Source organism: Somniosus microcephalus, chromosome 9 (genome assembly GCF_052327205.1).
Source record: "Somniosus microcephalus isolate GS21.2 chromosome 9, FLI_Smic_1.0, whole genome shotgun sequence".
Lineage (NCBI taxonomy): Eukaryota > Metazoa > Chordata > Chondrichthyes > Squaliformes > Somniosidae > Somniosus > Somniosus microcephalus.
In genome coordinates, this window is record NC_140995.1 from 62,466,152 (window position 1) to 62,480,646 (window position 14,495).

At 46.6% G+C, this 14,495-nt stretch overlaps 1 protein-coding gene across 4 annotated transcripts in view; it reads left to right on the forward strand.

Annotated features, from left to right (window-relative positions):
- Positions 1–14,495, forward strand: part of sipa1l2a (signal-induced proliferation-associated 1like 2, genome duplicate a) — a 547,440-nt gene that overhangs the window by 373,676 nt on the left and 159,269 nt on the right. For 3 of the 4 annotated variants that reach the window (XM_085996661.1, XM_085996662.1, XM_085996663.1), the window contains one exon: positions 370–627. The exons of the other annotated variant lie outside the window; for it this stretch is intronic. In XM_085996661.1, coding sequence (XP_085852787.1) covers positions 370–627 — 258 coding nt within the window. The remainder of the gene's footprint in view (positions 1–369; positions 628–14,495) is intronic. 4 annotated transcript variants of the gene reach the window in all.

Below are 14,495 nucleotides of genomic sequence, written 5' to 3' on the forward strand. Positions count from 1 at the left end.
CAGCACATGTAGAGTTATTTTCTACTGTGGTCTTGGCAGAAACTCAGTGAGGAGTGATGTCGTATCTGCTGCACTAGACGTCTTGGGTTTATTGTGCATAATTCAAAAGATTAAATCTGCTAACAGCACTGGTCCCTGCAATACAGTCAGATCAGTCAGCTGCATCTGGTAGGAGTGGAGAGAAGGGCTGCTTTAATCATGAAAACCAAGGTCACCCCTATTGAACAGCAATGTCAACTGTGTTTTGTATTTAATTATTTGCCTCTTGATTTTTTTTGTGTGTCTGATGGGGCGGGAGGGGGGGTTTGGGTTCTGTACTCAAGGTTATTGTATACTCAGTTTAACAAACCAAAAATTCTTTTTGGGCAGAGGCTGCTCAGAGCTGTACAGGATACCAATGGTTGAATACAAAGTGGACAATGAAGGCACTCCTTGCGAGTTCAAAACCCCCTTCAGAAGGAACACTACGTGGCACCGAGTGGCCACACCAGCAGGGCAGCCACTCTCCCGGTGCTCCCCGATACAAGGAGCAGCCGACAGGCTTCAATCCCAGCAAATGTTGCAGCAGGTCCGCACAGCTATCCCTCGCAGTACATCCTTTGACAGAAAGCTGCCAGATGGTGTGAGGTAATACTCTTCTTAATTCCTATTGCACTGCTGAAATTTCACCTCTGAAATGCCACCGTCAACATAAGGGGCTGTGAGTGAAGCTCACGTGCTAATTGTATGCGGCTCCGAAGGGTGCATACTGCTTTGAGGGCGGATTTAATGCAGCACACCTACTAGGCTACCAACCAAAATGAGTGTTGTCTGAAGGAGAGACAGCTGTGAATTGTCTAACTGCAGTGCAGCTTTAGAGGGTAGCATAGGTATATCTTGACAGCAATTGCACTGATGATTTATTTAGCTCTTTGTATTCCATTGAAGATATTAAAGTGTTCTCAGATGTTTTATATATTCACTTATGAATGTGCTTGTTAAGTGAGCCTGCAAGTGTAAATATTTATCTCAGTAGAATGATTTGTACATTTCTGTCTAAGACCAGCAATGTATGTCACTGTTAGTCAGGGTGAAGGGAGGGAACATTTAGATATACCAACACCAGTACCATACATGCCAACTAGCATTTTGGGGGCTCTGGTTGAAGAGATTCGCTGTGAACCAGACCCCTGTCCTCAATGCTGTCACTCTTCTCTTTCCCACCTCCCCAGCCCCTACCTGGGTCCAGCTGGTAGTGAACTGGACTTCAGAACCAGTACAGGCAATGATCTCGGCCTCTGTGTACTGGAGGCAGGTATTCTCGTGAGAACAGGATTTCTAGCGTACAACATACAGCAGTCAGAATCACTGCTGTTAGCAGCAGGAACGGCGTTGAAACCAAAAAATAAAGAACTTGCATTTATGTAGCGCCTCAGGGCATCCCAACGCGCTTTACAGCCAATAAAGTGCTTTTGATGTGCAGTCACTGTTGGGATATGAGAAAACACAGCAGCCAATTTGCGCACAGCAAGATCCCACAAACAGCAGTGTGGGGGGTGGGGTCAGCCTTTTGGGGGCTGTGTCACCTTTTGTAGAAGCTACTGCTCTTTTGCTCAATTTTTAGATTGACAGCAGATGCGCTGGTGTACAGCACACATCAGTTACTGTCTGCTCCGTTCGTCCAGCACTGCGATATTGACACGGCGGTTTTCTAAGCAGAATCCAGGTCCCTACTGCTGATTTAATATCAGACAGCCCAACAGGATAGATGTAGGGAGAGGAGATTTAAAAGCAACAGCAGGAGCCTGGGCTGAAGTCCGGAGGGAGAGCTGTCAGTTAAATATCTCAGTGCTGGAGCAGAGCATCAGCTGATGGGAACGAGTTGGTTGAAATGCAACAGACCAGAGGAAAAAATGTATATGTAGCTACCACGCAACATGATGATGAGAATTTTGGTGGAAGGAAGCTTTGAAATGTTGACCCTCAACAGCAACACCTTGTATTTACATAGCGCCTGTAAGGTACAGAAGAACTTCCCAAAGTGCTTCACGAATGGGTATTATGAAAGTAGACTTCACCAGGAAGGAGAGATTCAGGCATGACCAAAGGCTCTGCTGAAGAGATCAGTTTCATAGAATCTTACAGCACAGAAGGAGGCCATTCGGCTCATCATGCCTGTGTCGTCTCTTTGAAAGAGCTATCCAATTAGTCCCCTACTCTTTCCTCATAGCCCTGCAATGTCAAATCATAGAATCATACATGAGGGGAGTGTTTCTTGAAAGGTGCAGAGGTGAAGCGATTTAGGGAAAGAGCTCCAAAGATTAGGGACTGAGGCAGCTAAAGGCAGTAATGGTGGGGCGATGGGAGGGGGTGCTGCACAGAAGGCATCCCCCAGAGGAATAGAGCATCTCGGGCTCAGAGATAGGGTGGGGTGAAGTCATGGGGGGATTTACTGACAACAACAACTTGTATTTATACAGCGCCTTTAACAAAGGAAAGCATCCCATGGTGCTTCACAGGAGTGTTAAAAAAACAAATTTGACACCGAGCCACACAAGGCGATATTAGGGCAGATGACCAAAAGCTTGGTCAAAGGAGCGTCTTAAAGGAGGAAAGAGAGGTAGAGAAATTTAGGGAGGGAATTCCAGAGCTTAGGGCCTTGGCAGCTGAAGGCACGGCGAAGCACAGATATCTCGGGGGGGGCGGGGGGGGGGGTTGTGGGGCTGAAGGAGATTACAGAGATAGGGAGGGGCGAGGCCATGGAGGGATTTGAAAACAAGGATGAGAATTTTAAAAGAGGAGTTGCTTAACCGGGAGCCAATGTAGGTCAGCGAGCACAGGGGTGATGGGCGAACGGGACTTGGTGCGAAGCAAGGACAAAGTCTTGGAATTGAATCCATTGGCGTACAGTGGAGGTCAGTGGGACTTAGTGAAACAGAGTTTAGGGCAAGTTGAAGTTTCTGGAGGGTGAAGGAGAAAAAGCCAGTCAGGAGAGTGTTAAAGGAGTGGATCCCAGAGGTGATGAGGCATGCGTGAGAGTTTCAGCAGCAGGGAGGGCGAGGTGTTGGGTGGAAGATGGGCAGTGTAGTGGAGGTAAAGTAAGCAGTCTTGAGGGGTTTAAAGCTGAACTCAGGTGCAGACAGTGGTTGATCCTTGGCTTATACAGTGGTTAGAACATAAGAACATAAGAAATAGGAGCAGGAGTAGGCCAATTGGCCCCTCGAGCCTGCTCCGCCATTCAATAAGATCATGGCTGATCTGATCCTAACCGCCAATCCACTATGACAGGACTATCTCCTGAATCTAACAGAATTAGACACACGAAACAGGAGCAGGATCAGGCTACACGGCCCCTGGTCCCGCTCCGCTACCCACAGGGCCATTACCTATCCGAACCTAGACTCATGTCCAAATTCCTGCCCGCTCCCCGTAACCCTTAATTCCCTTTTCTTCTAGGAAACTGTCTATTTCTGTTTTAAATTTATGTAATGATGTAGCTTCGACAGCTTTTTGGGGCAGCATATTCCATGGACCTACCACCCTCTGAGTGAAGTAGTTCCTCCTCATCTCAGTTTTGAAAGAGCAGCCCCTTATTCTAAGACTATGCCCCCTAGTTCTAGTTTCACCCATCATCTGGAACATCCTCCCTGCATCCACCCGATCCAACCCCTTCATAATCTTATATGTTTCAGTAAGGTCGCCTCTCATTCTTCTGAACTCCAATGAGTAGAGTCCCAATCTACTCAACCTCTCCTCATATGTCCATCCCCTCATCCCCGGGATTAATCGAGTGAACCTTCTTTGTACTGACTCGAGAGCAAGTATGTCCTTTCTTAAGTATGGACACCAAAACTGTATGCAGTATTCCAGGTGCGGTCTCACCAATACCTTGTACAACTGAAGCAATACCTCCCTATTTTTATATTCTATCCCCCTAGCAATGAAAGCCAACATTCCATTGGCCTTCTTAATCACTTGCTGCACCTGCATACTAACCTTTTGAGTTTCGTGCACCAGGACCCCCAGATCCCTTTGTACTTCAGTACTTTCAAGTTTCTTGCCATTAAGATAATAACTTGCTCTACGATTTTTACTGCCAAAGTGCATAACCTCACACTTTCCAGTATTGTATTCCATCTGCCAAATCTCTGCCCACTTACTTAGCCTGTCTATGTCCCCTTGCAGGTTTTTTATGTCCTCCTCACTCACTACTTTCCCTCCCATCTTAGTATCATCTGCAAACTTTGATGTGTTACACTCGGTCCCCTCCTCCAAATTGTTAATATAGATTGTAAAGAGTTGGGGACCCAGCACTGACCCCTGCGGAACACCACTGGTTACTGATTGCCAGTCTGAGAATGAACCATTTATCCCAACTCTCTGCCTTCTGTTAGATAGCCAATCCTCTATCCATGCCAGAATATTACCCCCAATCCCGTGATTTTTTATCTTAAGCAATAACCTTTTGTGTGGCACCTTGTCACATGCCTTTTGGAAGTCTAAATACACTACGTCCACTGGTTCACCTTTATCCACCCTATATGTTACTTCCTCAAAGAACTCCAGCAAATTTGTCAAACATGACTTCCCCTTCATAAAACCATGCTGACTTTGTCTTATTAAATTATGATTATCCAAATGCCCTGTTACTGTCTCCTTAATAATGGACTCCAAAATTTTACCTACCACAGATGTTAGGCTAACCGGTCTATAGTTTCCAGCCTTCTGTCTGCTGCCCTTTTTAAATAAGGGTGTTACATTAGCAGTTTTCCAGTCTGCCGGGACCTTTGCTGAGTCCAGGGAGTTTTGGAAGATTATTACCAATGCATCCACAATCCCTACCGCCACTTCCCTCAAGACCCTAGGATGTAAGCCATCAGGTCCAGGTGATTTATCCGCCTTGAGTCCCATTATTTTACCGAGTACCACTTCCTTAGTGATTTTGATCGTGTTTATCTCCTCCCCCCCTATAGCCCCCTGCTTGTCAAGTGTTGGGATATTCTTGGTGTCCTCTACTGGATTTCTTGGGAGTTTTGAGTGAAATTTTGGAGTTCATCTTGTTCTTAAGTATATTTGGTGCTTTGGTTTGGTTTCTTTTTTAAATGCATAGGTTATGAAACAGATCAGCGGAGGCAAGGATGTTCACAAGAGGACCAGAGTTCGGGGTTAGTTGTCCTCGCTCATTAGATTGCTGACCGTTTGGGCTCGGGCATTGTTACACAGAAAGCAATGTCTCCGGTTTGATTTTTTTTGTACATTGATTCAGCAGCATGTTATTTCTGTTGGACTGAAGTGACAAAACAAATTATGCAATAATAATGCTGCTTTGGGTAGCTGATGCTGTTAGGCCATGGGAGTCCCCAGGAGTGTGTCAGTGTTCCTATGGGGTTCCCCAGGAGCGCCAGTATTAAATCAGGTCCCTGGGAACAAATGAGTATTTGCAGGAGTGTGTCTGTATTCACAGGGGGTCTCCGGGAGTGTGTCGGTATTTCCAGGGGGTCCCCGGGAGTGTGTCGGTATTTACAGGGGGTCCCCGGGAGTGTGTCGGTATTTACAGGGGGTCCCTGGGAGTTTGTCGGTATTTCCAGGGGGTCTCCGGGAGTGTGTCGGCATTTCCAGGGGGTCCCCGGGAGTGTGTCGGTATTTCCAGGGGGTCCCCGGGAGTGTGTCGGTATTTCCAGGGGGTCCCTGGGAGTGTGTTGGTATTTACAGGGGGTCTCCGGGAGTGTCGGCATTTACAGGGGGTCCCTGGGAGTGTGTCGGTATTTACAGGGGGTCTCCGGGAGTGTATTGATATTTACAGGGTTCCCTGAGAATGTCAGTTCTTGTATAGATTCCTCCAGACAAAAGATTTTCAGACCATTGGACAGAAACCTAATCAGTCCCCTCTCATGTCGAAGAGATCTGACTCTTTCACAAGTTTCTGCACTGGCGCAGCATCACGAGAGTTGCTGGCACTTACCCTTCGCTTTCATATTCATGCCAATACTCTGCATCAGACGGAAAGATCTGCACAGAGTGCCAGTATTGGAACTTTACACACTGCTTCTCCTGCCTGTGAAACTCTTGCACTAGTGCTGTCGCTGCAGTGTGCATTAGGCTGTGAGAAATCTCTCTTTTGCCCAGTGATCCCAGTGCAGTCCTTGTGCTTTGAGCAGCCTTCAGCATCGAATTCATGAGTGGCATTGCCTGCTTATTCAATTTTTTTTTTAAACGCACACATTGTGGTGTGTGGGTCATGTAGAATAAATGTAAACAGGAAGCCTGAGACACTCTCTCTCTCTCTCTCTCTCTCTCTCTCTCTGCATCCCTCCCTTGGTAATACACATTGACTCAAACACAGCTGTATTTATTGATATCAAATGAATTGCATGGAGATGCTAAACTGTATTTTAAACTGATGACTTTTATTGTGCTACAATGTAAAGCAATCCAATTAATTTATGATTTCTTTCTCCTTTTCACCTGTGTTCCTGCCTCTTCTCTCTTTCCCCCCGCCCCCGCCCAACCAAGCCTTGAGCCACACTTGCTAATTATTCCCTTTGGACTGGTACGGTTGTGAACCCTGTGGACATCAGTGGTGCTCACAGAGATGGAGAACGCAATTAGGAGCTGTTCAGACAGCACTCCCTCCCTCCAGATATAGGGTGGACACTCAGCCAGCAGTCTAAGTCTGCATCTACACTGGGAACAATGCACTCATTTCCCAATTAGGAAGTCTGACATTCTTAATCATTTTAGATCAGTATAAAAATTAATAAAATGGCTAAAACAAGAATATAACCCCTCAAATAAAACTCATAAAAAGTTTGAATGAAAGTCATTGAAATTCTGCTGTCAAAGCTGTTGAGCGAGCCGTGTCACATTTCCAGGATGCGATGGAATAACTAATATTGGGATTCTGCCAAAAGTATGTGTAGTAAGAAAATCAGTGATGAAATAAGAGTAGCGCTAAACCCTCCCCAATCGCGCACACCAGTTTGGTGAAAGACCTAAGGAAATCCACACTGGGCACTCCCCGTGATCTGCAGCCTGAACCCATTTTCCAGGTCAGGTGTAGTGAATAAATATCACACCTGCCACTCAACCTGACCTGGAGATAGGATGGAGGTGACAGGTTAGATGTGCAGGGTCATATTCGTTCATGGAATCTGGGCGTCGCTGGCATTTATTGCCCTTGAGAAGGTGGTGGTGAGCTGTCTTCTTTTACCACAGAGGGCAGTTAAGAGTCAACCACATTGCTGTGGGTCTGGAGTCACATACTGGCCAGACCGGGCAAGGATGGCAGATTTCCTTCCCTAAAGGACATTAGTGAACCAGATGGGTTTCACGGTCACCATTAACTGATACTAGCTTTTTAATCCAGATTTATTGAATTAATCGAATTAAAATTCCGCAGCTGCCTGTGGTGGAATTTGAACTCGCGTCTCCGGATCATTAAACCAGGCCTCTGGATTACTAACCATTATGCTACTGTACCCGATTGATTTGAAGTTTTCCTGCCAGGCGGGAAATGGACCACAGTCAATGCCTCGGACGCTCATTTTACACCTGATCTTTTCCCGTGGAGACAGGAATTTTGCTCCCTCAATGGCCAGTGCAAGGACTATTCTAGAAATGGTAACAAAGACGGGGTGGGTCAATGGAATGAATTATTCTATTGAACAATGAGGGCCCACTATCCTTGTTTTAATATTAAGACACAACATAACGGGTCTAATAAATAGGACAGTGTTGGCTAAATAATTATTTTCCATAGTTTGTAAGAAATTCTTATTGAGTAATATTTCAGTGACCATAGGGCTTAGGGAAATGTAGCAAAGCATAGCGAGAATAATCAAAAAAAAATCAGGAAGCTTTATAAGTAATTTATAGACATGTCTTCAGATTAGAAATCAGTCTTGGCTATTGTTGGGAAGTGATGACGAGCAATGAGCAGCACCACAGAGGTTATTAAGGATGAAAAGGAAGGCAAGTTATTGAAAGAGAAGAGGTATGGGGGTACGATAGCAAAATACTGCAGATGTTGGAAATCCGAAATAACAACAGAAAATGCTGGAAAAACTCAGCAGGTCAGGCAACATCCGTGGAGAGAAATTTGAGTTGACGTTTCGGGTTGGACCCTTCTTCAAAACTGGAAAGAAAAGAAACTAGATCGGAGGCAGGGCTGCGATCGGACAAAAGAATAAAAGAAACAAAAGAAGTAAAAGAGATTAGAAGCTAGACGAGATGGTAATAGGCTGGGATTAGGTGTAAAGTGTACTGGCAGGGCAAAAGATAGCTGCCAGGTGTGAGAGAGAAACAAAAGGAAAGGGGGGGGGGGAAAAGGAGTGGAACAATTACAAGAGAAAATGAAATGGGGGCCGAGCTTATGATCTGAAATTGTTGAACTCGATATTGAGTCCGGAAGGCTGCAGACTGCCTAATCGGAAGATGAGGTGCTGTTCCTCGAGTTTACGTTGAGCTTCCGTGGAACAATACAAGAGGCCAAGGACGGTGAGGTCCGAGTGGGAATGGAGCGGTGAATTAAAATGACAGGCGACCGGAAGCTCGGGGTCACCCTTACAGACTGAACGGAGGTGTTCCGCAAAGCGGTCACCCAATCTGCGTTTGGTCTCCCCAATGTAGAGGAGACCGCATCGTGAGCAGCGAATACAGTATACTAGATTGCGAGAAGTACAAGTAAATCGCTGTTTCACCTGGAAGGGGTGTTTGGGGCCCTGGACAGTGGGAAGGGGGGAGGTATAGGGGCAGGTGTTACATCTCCTCCGCTTGCACGGGAAGGTGCCAGGCGAAGAGGAAGGGCTGTTTGGGGTGATAGAGGAGTGGACTAGGGTGTCTCGGAGGGAGCGGTCCCTGCGGAATGCTGAAAGGGGAGGGGAGGGGAAGATACGTTTGGTGGTGGGATCACTTTGGAGGTAGCGGAAATGCCGGAGGATGATCCGTTGAATGTGGAGGCTGGTGGGGTGAAAGGTGAGGACAAGGGGAACCCTATCGTGGTTCCGGGAGGGGCAGGGGTGAGGGCAGAAGTGTGGGAGATAGAACGGACACGGTCGAGAGCCGTGTCAACCACAGTAGAGGGGAATCCTCGGTTGCGGAAAAAGGAAGACATGTCTGAAGCACTGGTGTGGAAGGTGGCGTCGTCGGAGCAGATACGGCGGAGGCGGAGAAACTGGGAGAATGGAATAGAGTCCTTACAGGAAGCGGGGTGGGAGGAAGTGTAGTCCAGGTAGCTGTGGGAGTCAGTGGGCTTGTAGTAAATATTGGTCGATAACCTATCCCCAGAGATGGAGACGGAGAAGTCGAGGAAGGGAAGGGAAGAGTCCGAGATGGACCATGTGAAGGTGAGGGAAGGGTGGAAATTGGAGGCAAAGTGAATGAAATTGTCAAGTTCGGGGCGAGAGCAGGAAATGGCACCGATACAGTCATCAATGTATCGGAAAAAGAGGTGAGGGAGGGGACCCGAGTAGGACTGGAACAAAGATTGTTCCACATAGCCCACGAAAAGGCAGGCATAGCTAGGACCCATGCGGGTACCCATGGCAACACCTTTGATTTGGAGGAAATGAGTGGAGTTAAAGGAGAAGTTGTTCAATGTGAGAACAAGTTCAGCCAGGCGGAGGAGGGTCGTGGTGGATGGGGACTGGTCGGGCCTCTGTTCAAGGAAGAAGCGGAGCACCCTCAGGCCATCCGGGTGGGGGATGGAGGTGTAGAGGGATTGTACGTCCATGGTGAAAAGGAAGCGGTTGGGGCCAGGAAACTGGAAACTGTTAAAGTGGCGGAGGGCGTCCGAAGAGTCGCGGATGTAGGTGGGAAGAGACTGGACAAGGGGAGAAAAGATAGAGTCAAGATAGGAAGAGATAAGTTCTGTAGGGCAAGAACAGGCTGAAACGATGGGTCTACCAGGGCAGTCCTGTTTGTGGATCTTGGGAAGGAGGTAGAAGCAGGCTGTGTGGGGTTGGGGAACTATGAAGTTGGTGGCAGCAGGGGGAAGATCTCCAGAGGAGATGAGGTCAGTGACAGTCTTGGAAACGGTGGTTTGATGTTCGGTAGTGGGGTCATGGTCCAGGTGGAGGTAGGAGGAGGTGTCGGAGAGTTGGCGTTCAGCTTCCGCTAGGTAGAGGTCAGTACGCCAAACAACAACAGCACCACCCTTGTCAGTGGGTTTAATGACAATGTCAGGGTTGGATCTAAGAGAATGGAGTGCTGCAAGTTCAGAGGGAGGTAGGTTGGAGTGAGTGAGGGGAGCAGAGAAATGGAGACGGCCGATGTCACGGCGGCAGTTAGCGATGAAAAGGTATGGGGGTGATGGGAATATTGCTTTGAATCCAGGCTTCACAAATCCAAGTTTCGCATGTGTGCTGAACACCGATATCACAAAGAAAGTGAGGAGGAAATTACACAATTGAGACCGAGGATCTAACCAAAAGCTGCTAATGGTGAGACAGCTCAGTGGGGCAACATGTTGGTTTTATTAATACATTGCGCCACACAGTGTTGGAATGGGACTCTACAAACACTCTTCCCCATACAGCAAGTTCACTGCTGATTTGTCTGGGGAGAGAGAAGACTGGAGGCTATAAAGTAGCAGGAAAGGGAATTTTAACAAAATGCCACCACGGTAGTAGAGATATTTTAAGCCATATGCTAAAATTTAACATCTTTCCATCGATGTACAGAGAGGTGTAATGTGACAATGACCAGATAACCTGTTTCTAGTGATGTTGATGGAGGGTTAAATATTAGACAGGACACCAGAGAGAACTGCCATCCTCTTCTTTGAATAGTGCCATGGGATCTTTTACATCCATCTGAGAGGGCAGACTGGGCCTTGGTTTAATGGCTCATCTGAAAGGCGGCACCCTTGACATTGCAGCACTCCCTCAGTACTGAAGTGCCGACCTAGATTATGTGCTCAAGTCTCTGGAGTGGGGCTTGAACCCACAACTCCTGACTCTGCGGCGACAGTGTTACCACAATGGCCAAGACTGACACCTATTCTAGCAATCCTATTCTACCAGTAACCCCACAAGTCTATGAAAAACGGCACATATAACAAAACAGGATTTTTTTTAATCCAGTATCTACAAAGAATTTCAAGAGGCACAGGAAAATTAGCAACAAATATATTGAAAACTGCATGATTTGGGACTGCTTTGGTGTTACAAGTATTCAAAGTTGGGATTAACTGTACATTGATGGGATGAGGTTTTTTTTAAAGAAGGAATATTTTATTTTTCAGTATTTGTTATGTATGCACTTGTGAGAATGAGCGGGGGGAGAGAACATAGAGAAATGTGTGGTATCCAAGAATCGTCTCCATCATTCACAAGCACTGCTGTAATTACTGTCTCTCAAACTTGGGTACAGGCATGAAGAGGGGATAATGTTGTAAAACTACTTCTAAATAAAGCACTGACGAGCTTCAAATGTACATCATCACAATCTATGATTGAGATATTTCATTAGAGGCTGCTTTGGGAATCCAAATCCTTCAGGCTTTAACTCTTTAAAAACGAGTTTTATCTGAAACTGACATGAAAGTGCAATATTTTTTTTTACATTGATTGCCAAAACCAGCACTTTTTTCTTGCTAGAGATGTTACCCTCGTTCACTTTCACCCATTTTTACACCATCTTCTCCATCCACTCATTATCGTTGGCCAGGCAAGGCTTGTCTTTCAAGTTCCTTCCCCTAGACTTCCCACTCCAGAGACTTGAGCACGTAACCCAGGCTGATACTCCAGTGCAGTACTGAAGGAGTGCTGCACTGTTGGAGGGGCCGTCTTTCGGATGAGGCATTAAATCGAGGCCTCGACTGTGTTGTATCCGTGTGTTAATGGAGACACGGAATGCAGGAGTTGGTTTAACAGGTGTTTACTGAACAAAGTCTGGAGGTGAACTAAAAGATACAAGACGCTATACAGGCTTATATACCCGAGTGGTCACTACCGGTATTACAGTACACAGGGGCTCTTAAAGGTACATACACTACAATTCCTCCCCTTTTAGATAATTAGTACATAACATTTTAAGTAATCATTAATTAACATGTTTACAAGAACAATAATCTACACATTGCTGCAGTTAATCAATTATAAGTCAGCCTCTCTGGAGGCTTCCTGACTCGGTCCGGATAACGCCTCGGTGGTGTAGTAGTTTTCGGTGGTGTAGTAGGTTCTTTTGGCAAGGTCGATTCGGCTTGAATGCCAGTGTCGGGTTCATCTGGTTCCAGTATCACCGGATCGGAGGTAGATACTATGGGTATCTCTGCTTCATCATTAGGCATATAGAGTTGTGGTGTAGGTTGTCCCTTTTCGGATGACTCTATGATCTGGTCAGCATGGCACCTTATTATGCTTTCACCAATGTCCACGGTATACATCAGCGGTCCTAGTCGTGTGCAAATAGTTCCAGGCTGCCATTTCTTGGTACGGTAGTCCCGGGCCAAAACTTGTTGACCTATCTGGAAGGTTCTAGTTGGCCTTTCATTCATGCCTTGAAATTGCCGGTTCTCTACGTCCCTTCTGATGTTTGGCTTGATCAAATCCAGCCGGCATCTTAGTCTTCTATTGAAAAACATCATGGCGGGAGTTTGGTTTGTAACCACATGTGTTGCATTCCTGTATGCAAACAAGAAGTTATCTACCTTATGTTGTAGATTTATGTCTTCATTACCCATGGCCTTTATGGCCTTCTTGAAGTTCTGGACAAACCTTTCAGCTAATCCATTGGTGGCGGGATGGTATGGGGCGGACGTGTAGTGCTTAACCCCATTGTTTTTTAAGAACTTCCTGAATTCTTCGGACACAAATTGCGGTCCATTATCAGAACAGATCTGTTCAGGCAGCCCATTCCTGGCAAATATGGCCCTTAATACTGTGATGGTTTTTTCCGTGGTGGTGGAGGACATCTTTATTACCTCCGGCCACTTGGAGTGTGCATCAACCGCGATTAAGAACATTGAGTCCATAAATGGACCAGCAAAGTCGATATGTACCCTTTGCCATGGAGATGAGGGCCACTCCCATGGATGTAGAGGGGCTTGTGGTGGGGCGTTTTGGACCTTCTGGCATCCTAGACAGCTCTTGGTCATTTCTTCGATGTCTCCATCGATACCTGGCCACCACACAAACGCTCTGGCTAGGTTCTTCATTTTCACTCCACCCAGATGCCCCTCGTGAAGCTCCTTTAGCACTTTATCCTGGAGTTTGGGTGGAATCACCACTCTGGATCCACACATCAAGGTTCCTCGGCACACTGACAGCTGTTCTCTCCTTTGCGAGAATGCTGGCAACAGTGGTTCGCCATGTGCTGGCCATCCCTTCACCGTTAAATCGTAGACTCGTGAGAGAGTCGGGTCATTTCTCGTTTCCTTTTCAATGGTAGAATTTGTTACTGGTAGACATTCTACTATGGTTGAGTGGAACATCTCCACTGGGTCCACTGTAGGTGCCTCTTCTACCATTGGCAACGGTAGGCGCGATAAACCGTCAGCATTCGCATGCTGTTTTGATCCTTTGTATTTTATGTCATATTGGTGTGCCCCTAGGAAAAGGGACCACCTCTGTAGCCTTTGCGCTGTCATAATAGGAACGCCCTTTTTACGGTTGAATATGGAGACGAGCGGTTGATGGTCAGTCAACAAGGTAAATTTTTGTCCGTGTAGGTAATGGTTGAATTTCTTCACTCCCAACACCAGGCTGAGTGCTTCCCTGTCGATCTGGGCATCGTTACGCTCAGCTGAGTTCAATGAGCGTGACGCAAAAGCTATCGGCTGCTCCGAGCCATCAGGGAATCTATGCGATAATACCGCTCCTACGCCGTAAGGGGATGCATCGCACACCAGTCTGATTGGCAGTGATGGGTTGTAATGAGCCAACACTTCCTTGGACATGATCAAGCCTTTGCATTTATGGAAGGCACGTTTACAGTCTTCGCTCCATTTCCAAATTACTCCCGTTTGTAGCCGTGCGTTAAGACGGTGCAGAACAGTTGACAACTTCGGTAAAAATTTATGATAGTAATTTATCAATCCCAGGAACGACCTTAATTGTGAGACATTTTCAGGTGCTGGGGCTTTTATGACCGCTTCAATTTTTTCAGGTGACTTATGCAACCCTTCTTCGTTAATTATATGGCCACAATATGATATTTGTTTCTGGAAAAATTCGCACTTGGGGCGATTTGTTCGTAGGCCCCGTTTTCTCAGCCTAGTGAGCACCTGCTCCAAATTGGCAAGGTGCTCGTTGTCGTTTTCTCCTGTTACAAGGATGTCGTCTTGGTAGCATTGAGTCCCCGGAATCCCTTGCAGGACATGCTCCATAGCTCTTTGCCAGATAGCTGGAGCTGATGCTACTCCGAAAACCAGTCGATTGTACTGGTGCGGGCCTTTGTGTGTGTTTATCGTGAGATACTTTTTAGAGGCCTCCTCAACCTCCATCTGTAGATATGCCTGTGCCAAGTCAATTTTGGTGAAACGTTTCCCTCCGGATAGTGAGGCGAAAATATCTTCT